Source organism: Penicillium expansum (assembly GCF_000769745.1).
Source record: "Penicillium expansum strain MD-8 chromosome Unknown contig284, whole genome shotgun sequence".
Lineage (NCBI taxonomy): Eukaryota > Fungi > Ascomycota > Eurotiomycetes > Eurotiales > Aspergillaceae > Penicillium > Penicillium expansum.
This window is the reverse complement of record NW_015971188.1, coordinates 186142-201763: the sequence shown is the minus strand read 5'-3', so window position 1 is coordinate 201763 and position 15622 is coordinate 186142. Positions and strand designations below refer to the sequence as shown.

Sequence of the window (15622 nt, the reverse complement as noted above, 5' to 3'; positions counted from 1 at the left end):
GACCAAGCCAAATTCAGTAGTACAGTCCATGGGTGGTTATCAGTGATTACCTAGTGCATCGTACTTTTACCGTTGACATCTCATTCGGGCATATAGATCAGACACGTGGTCCGTGCATTGGGGAAAGCTGTCCATTCTCTCCCTTCCACTTCATCATCCTCCCCATTTGATTATATCCATACAATTCAAACCATTCATTATGGCCGACGACGAGGAGCGCATCAAAGCCGAGAAGCTCGCAGCAGCCAAGAAAAGGGTAATTACCCGGGAGTGATGAATGACGTTGTTTTGGTCGTTAACTTGACTGTTGTTGTTTAGGTTGCCCAGCTCCAAAAAAAAAAGAAGGCCAAGAAGACTCCCGCCACTGGAGCGGAGACACCCAAGGAGGCAGATATTTCAACAGAGACACAACCTGGCCAAAATGTCCCGAGCCCAGAAACACTGCAGGCAGACGCCCCCGCGGAGGAGAAGCCAGGCATGCAAGACGAGCCGGGCGCGCAGACCGAGGCTGCAGCCCCCGAACAACCAGAGAAATTAGAAGAATCAGCCCCGCAACTTGAGACTGATACGAATATCGAGTCTCCTACTGAACCTATGCCCCCAGCGCCCACATCTCCTGATCCAGAGACTGAGCCGCTCCCAGCCCGGCTCGATACACCCCGCGCCAACCACGGCCGACAAGCCTCCCTGTCAATCCAGTCAAAGATGCGCTCATCTTCCTTCCGCAAGACCTCCGTCTCACAGGGCAGCGTCTCCCCCTCCCCCTCTGCTACGCTCAAGTCCCCCGCACAATCATTACCACCTCTAACCGGGGATGGGGAGTCGGTTCACGAAGTGTTCCGCAAACAGTCTACTAAGATCGAGGAGCTTGAAAAAGAAAATAAACGCTTGGAGAAGGATCTATCAGATGCAACTATGCGCTGGCGCAAGACTGAGGAGCAAGTGGAGGATCTGCGGGAAGCGAGTGTTGATGGCGTGGAGTTGAGGGAGCAATTAAAGAAGGCAGAGGAGAAGGCTGCAAGCATTGAGTCTTTGGTATGAAACCTTGTTTCCTGTGATACCTATCTTTGTTAACCCGTGGGATAGAAAGAGGAAATTGCTTCTCTCCAGCGACAGAACTCACAGCTCCAGACCCGGTCACATCGAAACACAAGTACTACAGAGTCACCGCCAGCCGACCTTGTTCGTCAGCTTGAGTCCAAGTCTGCTACTATTGAGTCCATGGAGTTGGAGATCTCAAACCTCCGCGCCCAAGTCACCTCCCAAACGTCCTCTAACGATGCACACGAGTCCCAGGTGGCAGCGCTAGAGGAGAAGGTTTCAAAGACCCAATCAGCACTAGATCAATCACAGCGTGAGCTGGCAGACACTAAGCAGGCATTGACACGGGCCTCCGAAAAAGCAGTTAAGGAAGGCGTCGACAAGACTTCCACCGAAACGCTGATCAAGAATCTCCAGCGTGAGATTGAGGAATACAAGAACGAAAAGAGCGAATCGGAAAAGAAGATCGAGACGCTAGACAAGAAACTTCAGGCAATAGGCAATCTCCACAAAGAAACTGAAGCCCGGCACCAAACACGGTTACGCGAGAGCGAGAAATCCGATAAAGAAATCGCTGTCATGCGAAAAAAGATCGCCAGCATTGAAAACGAGAATCTTCGCCTACGCGAAGAGAGTGATCGGATTCGGACTCGCCAGACCAGTGGAGGCGCCGACGATGACGCCCTGGACGAGCTCGAGGACGAGGAACGCCAGCGTCTTGAGCGCCGCATCCGCGAGCTGGAAGGCGAGGTCTTCGATCTGCGCCGCGGCGTCTGGCAAGAGAGGCGCCAGGAGATGGAATACTACCCGGATGACGGACCTAGCCCTGCCTCCGGCGATGCAGCCAACGCATTTGATGACGTTGATCTCGTCGGTGGAAGACCCGAGCATGCCCGTCGCCGCAGCATGGCCCAGCAGCAGCACTCGTCCTTCTCAACGGTGCTTTCCAGCGGCTTTGCTGCCTTTACAGGAGCTGCTGGCAACCGGGTCCGCGCTTCATCGTCTAACCCGTCTCACCCCCCTGGTACCCGTGGTAGTCTCGAGCTTGTTTCTGAAGAAAACTTTGATGATGAGTTCGATGAAGATGCATTTGCGCGTGCGCAGGCTGAGGAGGAAGGCCGTAAGCGTGTTGAATGGATGCGTGACATCAAGAGCAAGCTGCGTGACTGGAATGGCTGGCGTCTGGATCTGGTCGACAGCCGTGCCGGAGCAGAAGGTGCTGGCGTAGGCATGGGTGAGATATTTGAGGTTTAGTTTAGTTTACTTTTTACATCATGTGTGCGGGATGTACGATCATTTACTATATACCAGGTCAAACTCAACTTTACTGGAGTTGGCCAATGAACGTTTGATGCAGAGAGTGAACTTCTGATGCAATTGACGTAGGATGTCTGATGGAACACGATATAATAAGACAAAAAAACATTCGAACTGAAACAAAACCTAAATAATCCTAGTCCGGCTTAATCCATAGATGACTTGCCTGTCAAATATCCCTCAGATGACCTACTCTTCCGACGGCCCCAGATGTCACCAGCCCAACTGCTAATCTGATAAAGCCAGCCACCAGTAACAAGCACACCCGAAATGGTGTTGATAACCCGAATCAGCAGCGATAAAAAGCTCGCCCTCTCCTCGCTGACCAGCAACAGGATCGGCTCAATGTTATACTTGAAGAAGATGCCCGGCACAACCATCGGCGACTCAGGAATCACGCTAGACTGGCTCGTTGCCGCGTACTGGTTTGTGAAGACCGTATTACGCCCGTAACGCGCAGCCGCAGCGTCTGGTGAGCGCGTGTACGCGTCCAGCGCGCCCTTTCCTCGACTGTACAGCGTCGGCACAATAGAGAGGAAGTACTGGAACTTGTAGTAGTGCTCCTCGCTCTCAGCGATCGTCTTATCGAGGGGGTTCTGCAGGGTCGGGTAATGCGGCCCGAAGGAGAGCTCCGTGATCATGTGGGAGAAGTTGAAGGCTGGGAAGAGCTGTTAGCGATGTTGCACGGGATAGAAATAGCTTGGGGGAAAAAAAAAGACACATACACGAGTGATCCAGATGCGGCGCGTTCTCGCGGTACCCGTGGCCACGCGCGGTGATGTGGAAGTCACCCTGCACCTTGTTCCCCTCGAGACTTCCGTAGATGCGACAGGCGTCTGGGACGATGCCGCGGCGCATACGCGGGCCCTTGGGGAACTTGCGGCGCGGGTTATGGCGCACCTCGCCGAGGACGTGGCCGACATGGGCGTCGGCCTCTTGCTGAGCGAGACGGTCGGATTCTTCGTGGGAGAGGGTTTGGTATTCGTGGGCGCCGTCGTTGGTCTCGTAGTTGCGCTTTTGCATCCAGAGGAGCCAGTTTGTGTCGTCGCGTTTGAGGAGCTCGCCGGCTAGGATGCGGTCGCCGGCTGCGTCTTGGATGTTCACGCGGAGCTGCTCGCAGGGCATGTGCACGACCATGTCGAGGTTTAGCTGGAGCTCGTGTGAGACGCCCTTTTCAACGCTGAAGTGGTAGTTTTCGGTGCCGCGCCACCAGGTTTTTAACTCGGACCAGCTGAAGATCGTGCATATGAGGAGAATTAGGACGGTCCATTGGCCGCCACTGCGGGTTGGGGTTGTGTAGGCGGCTTTTGTTTTGGCTGGTGAAGGTGAGTAGCTTGTCTAGATGCTTGAACTTCGAGGTACTCACGAAAGGCGTCGAAGGTCTTCAGGGCAGCCAAACCAGACTTTTCCCCGAAGGCATCTTCGTCCAGGCCCTTAGATTCAAAGCCATTCATTGCGAATCAATTACCCATGAAGACCAATGGAAGTTGTTGTCGGAGAAGTGGAGTAAATAAGATAAGATGAGGCCAAGTAGCCCGATTGCCCAGTGGGGACATGCCAGTCTTCGTACAACGTACTCCGTACGTATGTTGTATATCGTGTCTTCTTTATATTACTATGTACTTAGTTCCTCTATTAATAGAAGTCCCTGTCTAATAAAAAATCACATAGTCATTAATTCAGCCATAGAAGCCACTTGACACAACGTTAAATCGCTCTACCCATGAGCAACACATCGTAAACTCTTAAGAAATGCAATGAGAGGTAACAATGTACAAACACAGGGACCACACATGGCCCTGAATGGGGATCATCAAGTATAAGAAAAACGAAGGGATATGCATAAGCAAGACCAAAACATAAGGTATAAGCAATACTCAGGTCATCATGGGCGCAATGCAAATGCAGGAACAAGGGGGTATAACATGAATGCATCTCAAACAAAATGCTGACATGACAACCACCCGATGCAAGGATGAGAAAGTAACAAAAAAAGAAAACAGAAGGATTAGTATTACAGGGCATTCAGCAAGAAAAAAGGAACGTGCAAAATCATTTCCTCTGTCGGCTAGTTAGCATCCCATTCTCTGGCCCTGGTTCAGGTCGCTGGCCTAACTCACCAGGCTTGTCGCAGCCGCCGCAGTAGCGAGGTCTGGCTTCCCGCTGATACTCCGCGCCGAAACGCGAGGGAGCGCGGACCCAGCAGTAGTAGAATTGCTGGACCCTCGCTTGCCAGGGCTGGACGGAGGTCCATTTACAGTCGAGTGTCGTTTGCCACTACCCTTGACCGGGGAGTTGGCCGAGACATCGCGAGTGCGCATGAACCCGCTCTTCAGCGTTGTGCCTGGAGGATCAGGGAGAGGACGAGCCGCGGACGTGACACCTCGCTTGGGGGGCGAGTTTGATGTATACATCCTGGGCCGAGGGGCCTTGACACCAGTGAGGAACTCGTGCTTCAATGCGTCATGGGGCGAGAGCCGACGAGAAGGATCCCAGCGAAGGCAGCGAGTAAGGAAGTCGAGGAAGGCTTCATCGTCACACTTTAATGCCTGTCGGAGCTCCTTGGTACTCGGACGACGTCTGCGTCCCTTGGATGAAACAGTCAAACGCGGCTTGCCCAGAGAATCAAAGAACAACTTCTTGCGTGAGCTCTTCTCAATAAGGTGTTTTTCCGGAGGACCAAAGACTTCCATGATGCAAGCAAGCTGTTCTTGCTCATTCTCTCCTGGGAAAATAGGATAACCGGTGAACAGCTCAGCCAAAATGCAACCTAAACTCCACATGTCTATCGGCATGCCGTACGACATTCCGAGGATGACCTCGGGCGAACGGTAGAAGCGACTCTGGATATAAGTATAGACCTTTTCATTCTCAAAGCAACTTGAGCCAAAGTCAATGACTCGGATTTCGGAGTTCAACGGGTGAACGAGAAGAATGTTTTCGGGCTTCAAGTCACAGTGAATGACTTTCTTCGCATGCAACAGCACAAGACTGCTTAGCATCTGCTTGGTGAAAACACGGATCAGCTTCAACGAGAAGCCCCGGAACTCATGGGCCTTGATGAATTCATAAAGATTCATGCCAAGGAGTTCTGTTGAAATACATAGATGACCACGGAAATAGAAGCTTTGGGTGAAGTTGACCACGCTATGCTTGCCATGAGGATCCCATTCCTTTAGTTTTTGTAGGAGATTGACCTCAATCAGGGCTTGCTGGTGGAATCGCTTCTTGTTGCGAATGATTTTAATCGCAACCAGAGCCCCAGTCTTGTGGTCGACGCATCGAACGACCTGGCCAAAACTACCCTTGCCCAGGACATCGACAACTTCGTACCGGTAAGCCAGATGGTCCCCGATGATAATGTTATAATCGCCACGATCATCATCGTAACCAAAGTTGGCCGCACTGGAGTGGAGATCTCCAACATGTTTCTTGGCAGTATGGGTACCGCAGAAGAAAACATCGCGATAATCGATGATCTCACCGCGTTCAAATATGTTGAGCGTTGCCATCTTCAAGGCCTGAGCGGGACTGACACGATCTTTTGGACCAGCCTTGCGGCGCAAGTCGTCTAGCACACGCGCCGCTTTTTGAAAGTCTTTGCGTTTAGACCCAAGTCGCATCATCTCTTCATCTGCAATCGCCACGTCTGGATCAACAGTGCTGTCAATGGGCCGGGAAGCAGCCGCAACACTAGATCTAGCGTGATTGATCATCTTGTGAACAGGAGAGATGTACGTGCTCTGCACGCGTTTAGAGCGGTCGCTTTCGGCCGACTCATTGGAGGGGGTTGGCTCCAGGGCAAGACTTTTCTCGCTACTGACACTTGGTTTCCGAGTCGTCGGATTTGTAATACTTGAGATAGAAGATTGTCGGCGAGGATTGAGATAAGATGGCTTGGGGTTGGGGCTCGTCGAGTTGACTGAACACAGGTTGTTCCATGTTGCAGAGGCTGGAAGTTTAGGCGGCGGCATATGATTGTACTTGGCAGGATCAGCATCGGCTTCTGCCTTTTGGGGCTTCGAGTTGCTGCGAAGCCGTGCCACCTTAAGCCGTTCCCGAAGAGAGGTGCCGGACGCAGCGACAGTGACACTCTCAGGATCCGAAGGCGTCGATATTTGACTGAGCCGTTCTGGAGCGGGGGTGAAAATGGCACTTTGCGTTTGAGGCCGTGGACCATTCAGCTTTTGTGCTTGCGTCTGGTTCGAGTAGTCGGCGCTGACCTGGTGGCGGAGATGGTTGAGCTCCGCACCACTCTTGGGCAGCGTATATGAGGCATAGGGAGAAATGTTGCGAGCTGCACTTGGCGTTTCAAACGAGTCGAACGCGCTCGTACTGCTTGAAGCTCGCAGCGCGGCGGTTGATGAGCTGACGGCAAAGTGAGAGGTGCTGCTTCGTGCTTGAGTGAGGGGCAGTTGGTCATCTTCATCACGGTACCAGAAATTCGCCTTGGACGCTGTCATCGGAGTACTGGGCGTTTTTGAAATCACCTGGTTGGAGGGGGTGTGAGCTTTGCGCTCGTTGTCCCTGTCCTTGAGTGCCTCAATTTTGGCCGCCATGGGTGTGCCCAAAGGCAACAAATTTAGCGGGGGCAGTTTCAAGGGCTGCAAACCCTTCCGTCCTGCTAAAACAGTAGAAGTTCGGGATCGCGCATCAGGAGTTTTTGTTTCGGCATGGTCAATTTTCTCAACTTGGGCGGTAGGGTGCGCTTCGGCATCTGAATCTTTAATGTTTAGGGGGCTCAAATCCACAGGAATACTTGATTTTCTGGGCGCAGGGAAGACAGGCGCATCCAGTTCACCTTTAGGCGACTCGTAGGCCTTGGGAATCGCTGGAACCGGCGGTACTTCTTCCCCGTTGGAGTTTGCTTGCTCTGTGCGTGGCTTGGGCGTAGGGAGTCGGGACGAAGATAGATTTTGGGACAGCCGGTTTTGAAGAGAGCTCCCAGAAGTTCGCGCCGAGTTATAGCTGGTGCTTGAGGAGACAGACAACCCCGAACTGTACGACTTGCGATTTGGGTCAGGCGTGGTTCGGTTCGAGGAAGGTGTGACGCTTTTCCTCGGAATTTGAGAGGGAGATTGAGTTGATGATAGAGGACGGATGGGCATAGGTTCTGTCTGGGTGGGAGGTGTATGTGGCATCGGAGGGGCAGGAGGCGCAATCGACATTCGCTTCAGTCGTCGTGCGTCAGTGGGACTGATTGTTCGAGCACCAAGTCCAGTGGCATGTGGCGGCATAACAGAAGCCCGCTTAGAGGCAGAGGAAGGAGTCGCCACGGCGCCAGAAGGGTTTCTTACCGGGGTCCGCACGGCGTTGGTGGAATTTGATCGTGTATGGTCAATGACTCCAGTGGCAGTCAGAAACTGACTACGGGGTTCCCTTGGGCTGGGCTGGAATGATTTTGCCTTGAGGTTTCGAACAGAAGACGGAACTTTAGCACCAGACTCTGGAAGCCGAGGGCGAAGCAAGTTATTTGCCGAAGCGGTGTCAGCAGTGCTGATTTTCCGAGCACTTAGACTGGCGCGCCTGGCCGAAGCATTGGTAGGCGCAAATGCTCCAGAGCTGATAGATTTGCGCGGGGCCCTTGAAGCACTTCCGGCAGACGGCTGGGCTATACTCTGGCGGCGAGCGCGGGTATTGGCAGAAGATGCTGTGAGCCCTGCAGCGGCGTTCGAACCATTTGGACGTTGCACTTCACTCTTTCGTCGAGCGGTAGGACCCCGTGTACGGTCTGATACATTACCCGCATACGTGTGGTTTTCCCAGGGATTCGTCATAGTGCCCGTTTCACGGTTCTCACCTGAACTGCCGCTACCGGGCATGGGGAAGTGGTTCAAGCTGGGCTCACCCACGATGCTGTTATGAAACTCATCAAAGTTGACTGGCGTTGGGAAATCCGTATTGTCTGCATGGTTGGGATCGGCCTTTGACAGGTTGCCCACACTCGTAGATCGAAGGTTGAAGCTTTTAGTTGAATCAATCGTAGAATCAACAGACGAGTTCCCAGAGTGAGGGTACGGGGCAGGTTTGCTAGATATCAAGTTAGTTCAAAGTCAATCATGAGAGGAGAACTAAGCATACCTCCATCGCGAAGCGTCTTGCGGTCGTGGGCCCTGAGGGACCCTTTGGTCACGAATTGAAAGTCTTCTCCTATTCACCCCACCTGCGCGCGGTCCGGCGACTCCATTTGAGGTGTCAAAATTGGTGTTGTTCGAGGGGAAGTTGGTCGAGGCCGACTTTTGCAGGCGCCTGCGGGCCGGAGCTTCTGCTGTTTCTTGTTAGTATCTAGCTGCACCTTCCCGGCATCTCAACTCTTACCTCCCGAGCCCGAATCATCGTTTGGGAGATTGTATGCTGCTTCGGTCCGCGTTTGACCCCTCCCCGGTGTTTGGGGCTTTGTCGGCATTGTTTAAGCTCTCGCGCGTTTTCAGAGGAAAGTCGGAAAAGGAGAGGACTGGACCGTGCCAGATATGCGATCGCAATTGCATTCAGGAGAAGTGCGAGGTCTCAAACCAGGAGATACTTGAGCACCGTCGCGCGACTCTTGAAAACAGCTACCGTTCCATTGCGAGCTGTGAAAGAGCAATGAGGGCCAGGGTAGGTTCTCTTTGACAAATAATTTTGGGGGAAGCAGGGTTGCTGGGGCAAGTCCACTAAGGCGGTAACTAGAGGGAAAAAGAAGGGTAATTGGGGGGGGCACAGGTGGATTTTATAAGTCACCCTATCAACAAAGGGGATTTTTAGATAAGATTGAAGTTGAATGTGAATAATCACAGAGAGAATATATGTATATTAAAGAGAGAGAGAGTAAAAAAAACACCAGTCAACAAGACGAATGAAGGCCAAGTTGTTTTCTTTTTTAGTGTGAACTATCAAGCCTCGAGGGCCCCTGATGCAAGAGGGATTATGTCAGCCTCTTTCCCCGTTGATCGGCAAAGCATGTGCTTTGGGCTCTGACAGTTAGAACATTCCCGACTTGCTTCTTATTTCTACTCTCTTTAAGATTCCTATGTATAACCATGGATGGATTTACAGAGGCCCTGAGCGACCAACACAAGGTTCCAACAAAACGGAATAGACATGGTTCGCCAGATAGTTCGCATTCGAGATCTTCCTCCCAATCCAAGAACTCACTGCAAGATCGCCTATTTACAAAGTATGCTTGAAATGACTTTCTTCCTGGATAGATGCAATATATCTGTGGGGAATTTTATCAGCTGACAACTGCAGGCTCCTCCAACAAGTCATTCCAACGGACGATGAGGATGAAACCGATTCATTGGGAGACAAGGCCCTTGCCTCTCCTAAGAAACCGGCTTTCAGTTTGCCTGTAATGGCGAATAATTTCCGTCGCTTTAATGCAAGGTAGGACTGAATCATCCCCTGTGATATCAGCCAAAACTAAAACCACTGTAGAATCGGTGTGGTCTTTCTGTTCCAGAGTCGTGTTGAGCAACTATTCACTTGGGACACACCAACCCATACCATCTCTTTCCTTTTTGTCTACTCTTTCATCTGCTTAGAACCTCATCTACTTCTGGTTTTGCCCCTGGTGGTTCTCTTGCTCTTTATAATGGTGCCGGCATTTGCGACTCGCCACCCACCACCCCCAAGCACCTCGACGTCCAGCACTACTCCTTACTACTCCTATGATGGACCAGCCCTGGCACCAGCCACAACTATTAAGCCAGCCCCAGAGACTTCCAAGGATTTTCTTCGGAACATGCGAGATCTACAGAATTGCATGGCTGATTTCTCAGACGCCCACGATGCAGCTATCTCTGCTGTTGCACCACTGACGAATTTCTCTAATGAGAAGCTTTCTTCAACTCTATTTCTCGGATGCACAATTGCCACAGTAGTATTGTTTATCAGTGCGCATCTGCTGCCCCTCAAAATTGTTCTGCTTGTTGGCGGCAATGCGTTGATTCTCGCCATCCACCCAGCGGTGGGGCAATTCATCTCCGCTCTGATGCAAGATATGACTGGAGATTCCATCGATACAGATTCGGATGAGAAAGATGGGTTCGCCTCGTCGGTCCCTGCAGACCCGTCTGCAGCCATGTCAGCCATGGAAAAGCTTGCAGATATCTCCTTAGACACATATCCCGAAGAGCGGGAGGTGGAAATTTTTGAGCTGCAGCACCGGGCCGCAGGAACGTCAGAGTCTGGGTGGGAGAGCTTCCTTTTCAGCCACGCCCCATACGACCCGTTATCGCCATCTCGGATCGCCGGGGACCGACCTCGTGGATGCCGATTCTTTGAGGATGTCCGTGCCCCACGTGGGTGGGCTTGGAAGAGCAAGAAGTGGGAACTCGATCTAGACTGCCGTGAATGGGTGGTGGAGCGCATGATCACCAGTGTTGGGTTCGAGGTTCCAGGTGTAAATGCCGCAGGCAACGCCATCGTCGGAGAAGTTGGTGGCTGGGTTTGGGACTTGCCTCCAACTCGGCAGGAATCAGATGACGATTTGACGTTAGCCTACGGAGACCTGCCTGACTTACTATCTTCTAAGGAAACCAAGACCAAGGAGAAGGAGAAGGAGAAAGCGAACCCACGGGATTGGGAGGAAGGGATTGCGTCCTATGGAGTGGGAGAATGGAGACGCCGACGATGGGTACGAGTGGTGCACCGAATAAGCCTTCCGCCGGCGGGGGTTGTCACCTACTCGACACTCAGTAGTAACAGCTAAAGGAAACACGAGATAACGAATCCAAGCGGCTCAGTTGCCGTCCAATAATATTTACTTCGGGACACATTCATCCACGTAGACACTTTTAATAAACAGGAAAAGATAAAACGCCAGACTCGCCCTAACCAGATGCTCAGAACAAATGAACAAGGCATTACGACTGACTCTTCTTCCACTTGTTAATTCTCCTCCGCAAATCACCCTCGCTCTGCTGCATAGGATTCAGCTTGCGGTCACGAGTCATAGCAGTGAAATTGTCCCCGTGCTTCTCAATCAAGCGCTGAGCCCACTCGCCCTCACGCGAGCTCTGGTACCGCGGCTTCTTAGCACGGACAGTCTTGCCCTCCTGATCCGCCTGGCGCTCAAGCTGCTGCACAATCACTGAGTCTGCGAGAGGGTTGCTCTCGCCATTGCCAGCCAAAATGTCGTTCAGAGGGTCGTTGAGAGGGTTTTTGCGCGAGCGCTGGAGGCCCGCCACTTCGATGTTGTCTTCGTCGTCGTGAATGACGCGCAGAATCCTGCCAGTCTCGGGATCGCGCTCAACTCGTGTCTCGCCGAGGTCAAGCTTGGCTGCAGCTGCTTTGGCGCTGCCGCGGATGTGCAGCGAGTTCTTGTTGTCGGGGTATTGGTCCTTGTTTCCAGGGAGGCGTTCGCGGCCACCGGATGGTGCGTTCAGCTTGTGCATCAAACCAAGGCGCTGGTAGTTTTGTGTCAAGGTCAGATCACGATCCCTACAGCGGTTAGTATTTCGTATATTTCGAGGTGAGCAATATTTGCATACCAGTTGTCGGCGATGATCTGATTGCCCAGCACATTGATCTTCTTGTGGCCGCTCTTGAGGCGATTGTCCTTGGCACGGGCCATGGAGCGCCCGGAGCGGGCCTTCTTCTTTTGCAAAACTTTACCCATTGTGAATTGTGAAGTGAGTGTAGAGGTCGAATTGGTTCTTCTTGGCTGTTCGGCGATAATAAAAAGCGTTATCGAAACTTTTTTTCTGAGTTTGCAAGTCTTGGCATGTTTGCTCAGGGTCCCGCGATAAACAACGATAGCGGTTAGCTGTACTTCCGTGCTCAGGTGGGTGATATCGCCTGTCACTCAAACAGAATCTTGGCCAATTCCTCTGCAATGGCTTCTCGCTTTTTCCCTTCACGTAGGACAGGCATTGCCCTTGTTGCAGGATGTCTTCTGTTCTCAGCCTTGGCAGCGGCTAATGTTGGCCCTGGAGAGCTCTCCGTGAGCCAGATCGAGGAGCAATTGCAGGTATGCTGTATAACGTACTTTGTGTCTTACATGTGAACTAATCTGCCACAGAGCTGTCCACTTGTGGAATCTCTCAATGAGCATAAGCGTGCAACGCGCCCAGAGACTACTAGCTTGACATCGAAGATCTTCGCTGTCCTCTTCCCGAGCACCCCAGCTGTGAACGCGCTTCTGGCAACTTTGTATATCTCCGGTCCACCCAGTAAGTCTTCCCCGTCAATACGCGCGATAGATCTCTTCTAATTAATCTAGACTTCCTCCTGGCACTATGCCCGCCTAACATTGACCCCTCCTCGCTGTCAGTGATGGTCGCATTTGCCGTCGGCGGCCTACTTGGTGACACCCTCTTCCATCTACTCCCTGAGATCTTCGTCGGCGAAGCCTCCCCCGACCACGTGAGCTTCGTAATGGTTGAACCAAACAAGAACCTTCTTCTCGGCCTGGGAATCATGGTTGGATTCTTCACCTTTGTCGCAATGGACAAGGCTCTACGCATCGCGACTGGCGGCGAGGGCGGCCATGACCACTCGCACAGCCACGCGCACACTGAAACAGTCGATGCAGTTACATCCAGTGCCGAGACCAAGAAGTCCAGCGGCGAGCTGAAGAAGCGCAAGTCTGCTGCGAAGGAGTCTTCTGAGGTTGTTCCCGAGAAGGAGATTAACCCCAGCGTTAAGCTTGGCGGTTACCTTAACCTCATCGCTGACTTCACCCATAACATCACCGATGGCCTCGCTCTTTCATCTTCCTTCTATGCCTCGCCTACCATTGGCGCGACGACTACTGTGGCTGTCTTCTTCCATGAAATCCCCCATGAAGTTGGTGACTTTGCTCTGCTTATTCAGTCCGGCTTCTCAAAGCGCAAGGCCATGGGCGCGCAATTTGTTACCGCTATTGGTGCGTTCTTGGGTACCCTTATTGGAATTGCTGTTCAGGAGTTTGGTGGCAACGGCACTATGTTGGATGATAGCGAGCCTGCTGGTCTCATGGGAACTAGCCTCACCTGGGGTGATATGCTTCTTCCGTTCACGGCTGGCACATTCTTGTATGTTGGCACCGTGGCTGTGATTCCTGAGTTGCTGGAGACTGGTAAGGACAAGGGTGTTGAAGTGCGTAAGACTATCACACAATTCTTGGCTGTTGCCCTTGGGGCCGGCATTATGCTTGCGTAAGTATCTGTTCCCCTGCCCCCTCTCGTGGTACAATTATCGCTAACACACCCCTAGTATATCTTGGGATTGATTCAGTCATTTGGGCATCGGCATATGCTGGTATACACCGGCAATATCACACTGTGCCGAGCGCTTTTGAGCCTTAGTGCAACGACAAAATCCATGCCTTTAGTTTATTGAAAAGGATACAAAAGTGACGCCCGACTACTAGATAGACCAAGGCCTCGTTCAACTAGATACTATAGTGATTTTTATACATGATCATTTAGATTGATCTTGCATGAATAAGTAACCGTTCATTCGAGATGGCAATAGCCATGTTAGAGCCAAAATAAATGCACAAGAATCATCAAGCTAGCAACGCCCCTAGAGCTAACTCCCCTCCAACATGAATGAATACCCAGTCATATTCCTTGGTAATACACAGAAGAATGCAAAGTCAATCTTGGACTTGGGGAAGCAACCATCCCAAGTAGCTATGAAATAATAAAAAGCCTCAACGAAAGGACATATGCCGAGGTGAATGTTTGTTAATAGATCTCTCGAATGGCGAAAAGAGGCGAGAAAGAGCTTGAGACGCGCACAGCGCAATGTATGCAAGCGAAATAGACGTTAGACGAGGCTGGAAGCCATTTACTCGTTATAATGGTAGACCTGAAAAACATGTCAGCAAGATTATCCCCTTTTCTGCAAACTATGAGGGGAATTGAGACGTACGAAGTAATCTGGGAGTCCAATGACCTCATATCCCAGTCTTCGAGCCATCTTCGCGAAGCCCTCCGTCTCCAACAAATGGAAGAACGGGAAAGCGGGGAACATGGCACCGTCACGATGCACATCAGCCTTGACCAACAAGGCCGTACCACCAACGCCATCTAGAGCGAGCATCTTCTTTGGATCAAGCTTTTTCATATCGGGCAAGAGCGCCATCAGAGTGCGATACGTAGGCATCTCAGCGTAGCCTTCCAAGAGGATCTCATCAGGCCCCATGTTCGCGGCGAGGTTCTGTGCGGTCTGGCTATCAACCCAAGAATTGTAGTCATAAGGCCTGACATCCCACTTCTTCTTCGAGGAATCGTAGTAGCGCTGGAAGCAGTTCGGTACGATGACCGGCTGATTGAAGGCCGTTAGATCCTGAATGAGAGCAGCCGGTGTCTCGACGACGTCACTGTCCAGCCAGAGGACCCACGAAGTCGCGGGGCCAAGCGTTGTGAAGACCAGACTGTTTCTCGCACGACTCATCGACTCGCGGCGCTCTTTCTGTGCCGCCATTGCATGGCGAGCCTTCTCATCCTGGGATTTCAATGGCGGGTCAAAGTCTTGGCGAAGGATACTGATACTCGCGAAGCGGTTGTCGATTGGCCCCGATTGCGTCTTGGCAATGGCTTTTTCCAGAGCCGCAACTGCAGCGTTTCCATCGCTTGTCTTCGGTGCGATGAATCCCAAGGAAATCAGCTCGTGAGGATAGCTCAGCTTCTCAATGTTATCCCAGTATCCTTGGTAGAACCGGGCTAGCGGGGTGAGGATGAGGACCCGCTCGCCGTTGGCGACTGAGTCCGCGGTGTTGGTTAGGCTGTTGAGGTCATAGTGGACAACCGGTGGAGCTGCCTTGTGGCCATCGCTTCGCACTGCCTGTGATTTGAGGAATGGTTTTGTGGGTGGGGAGAGGGGGTGTTCGGCGGCGTTTTCCTGGCGCTGTTGGGAGCTAACGGATGCGGAGGATGCGGAGGGAGTCGAGGGCGAGAGCATGAAACATATGAAGCCAAATGCTAGCAGCGCTGCTAGCACGAGGCTAACTGGGCTCGTGCGGCGCATGGAGCGTGCAACGGCCATGGCCGGTCAACGTTAAACGTTAAATTGGAGATTGAGATGTGTTGCTATCCAGTGAGACCGTTGACGTTTAGACTGCGGGAATGCCTCAGGCACCAATGAACCAGATTCAACCTTGCCTCAATTCCTCCCCCTAGACGACTATGGGAAACTAATTTCGACGTGAAAGATGTTGAGAAGGTCAAAGAGGTCTGTCATGGATGATGGATCACTTTTATTCTTTGCCCTGTCCGGAAAGAGACAAACCAAGACAACCCATGTCACCTCACTATCAAGGAACCTTCAACGGGGGCCGAGATCACAACTCTAG

At 52.0% G+C, this 15622-nt stretch overlaps 6 protein-coding genes across 6 annotated transcripts; 3 read left to right on the top strand and 3 right to left on the bottom strand.

Annotated features, from left to right (window-relative positions):
• Nucleotides 1-199: 199 nt before the first annotated feature.
• On the top strand, nucleotides 200-2295 carry PEX2_085590 (uncharacterized protein; the record flags this gene model as incomplete). The annotated part of the gene is made up of 3 exons (XM_016745829.1): nucleotides 200-256; nucleotides 319-1035; nucleotides 1087-2295. The coding sequence occupies 3 exons, from the start codon at nucleotides 200-202 to the stop codon at nucleotides 2293-2295; spliced, it is 1983 nt and encodes a 660-aa protein (XP_016602276.1).
• Nucleotides 2296-2504: 209 nt separating this feature from the next.
• PEX2_085580 (uncharacterized protein) lies at nucleotides 2505-8764 on the bottom strand (the record flags this gene model as incomplete). The annotated part of the gene is made up of 6 exons (XM_016745828.1): nucleotides 2505-3016; nucleotides 3084-3674; nucleotides 3725-3791; nucleotides 4479-8388; nucleotides 8440-8626; nucleotides 8677-8764. The coding sequence occupies 6 exons, from the start codon at nucleotides 8762-8764 to the stop codon at nucleotides 2505-2507; spliced, it is 5355 nt and encodes a 1784-aa protein (XP_016602275.1).
• A 613-nt stretch (nucleotides 8765-9377) lies between these two features.
• PEX2_085570 (PEX28-32 family peroxisomal membrane protein) lies at nucleotides 9378-11050 on the top strand (the record flags this gene model as incomplete). The annotated part of the gene is made up of 3 exons (XM_016745827.1): nucleotides 9378-9514; nucleotides 9589-9723; nucleotides 9775-11050. 3 exons carry the CDS (start codon nucleotides 9378-9380, stop codon nucleotides 11048-11050), a joined length of 1548 nt encoding a protein of 515 aa, XP_016602274.1.
• A 154-nt stretch (nucleotides 11051-11204) lies between these two features.
• On the bottom strand, nucleotides 11205-11959 carry PEX2_085560 (nucleolar protein 16; the record flags this gene model as incomplete). Its single annotated transcript, XM_016745826.1, has 2 exons — nucleotides 11205-11781; nucleotides 11832-11959. 2 exons carry the CDS (start codon nucleotides 11957-11959, stop codon nucleotides 11205-11207), a joined length of 705 nt encoding a protein of 234 aa, XP_016602273.1.
• Nucleotides 11960-12175: 216 nt separating this feature from the next.
• PEX2_085550 (Zn(2+) transporter YKE4) lies at nucleotides 12176-13552 on the top strand (the record flags this gene model as incomplete). Its single annotated transcript, XM_016745825.1, has 4 exons — nucleotides 12176-12310; nucleotides 12362-12512; nucleotides 12563-13478; nucleotides 13537-13552. The coding sequence occupies 4 exons, from the start codon at nucleotides 12176-12178 to the stop codon at nucleotides 13550-13552; spliced, it is 1218 nt and encodes a 405-aa protein (XP_016602272.1).
• A 563-nt stretch (nucleotides 13553-14115) lies between these two features.
• Nucleotides 14116-15315, bottom strand: PEX2_085540 (mannosyltransferase complex subunit MNN9; the record flags this gene model as incomplete). Its single annotated transcript, XM_016745824.1, has 2 exons — nucleotides 14116-14136; nucleotides 14200-15315. 2 exons carry the CDS (start codon nucleotides 15313-15315, stop codon nucleotides 14116-14118), a joined length of 1137 nt encoding a protein of 378 aa, XP_016602271.1.
• Nucleotides 15316-15622: the final 307 nt, after the last annotated feature.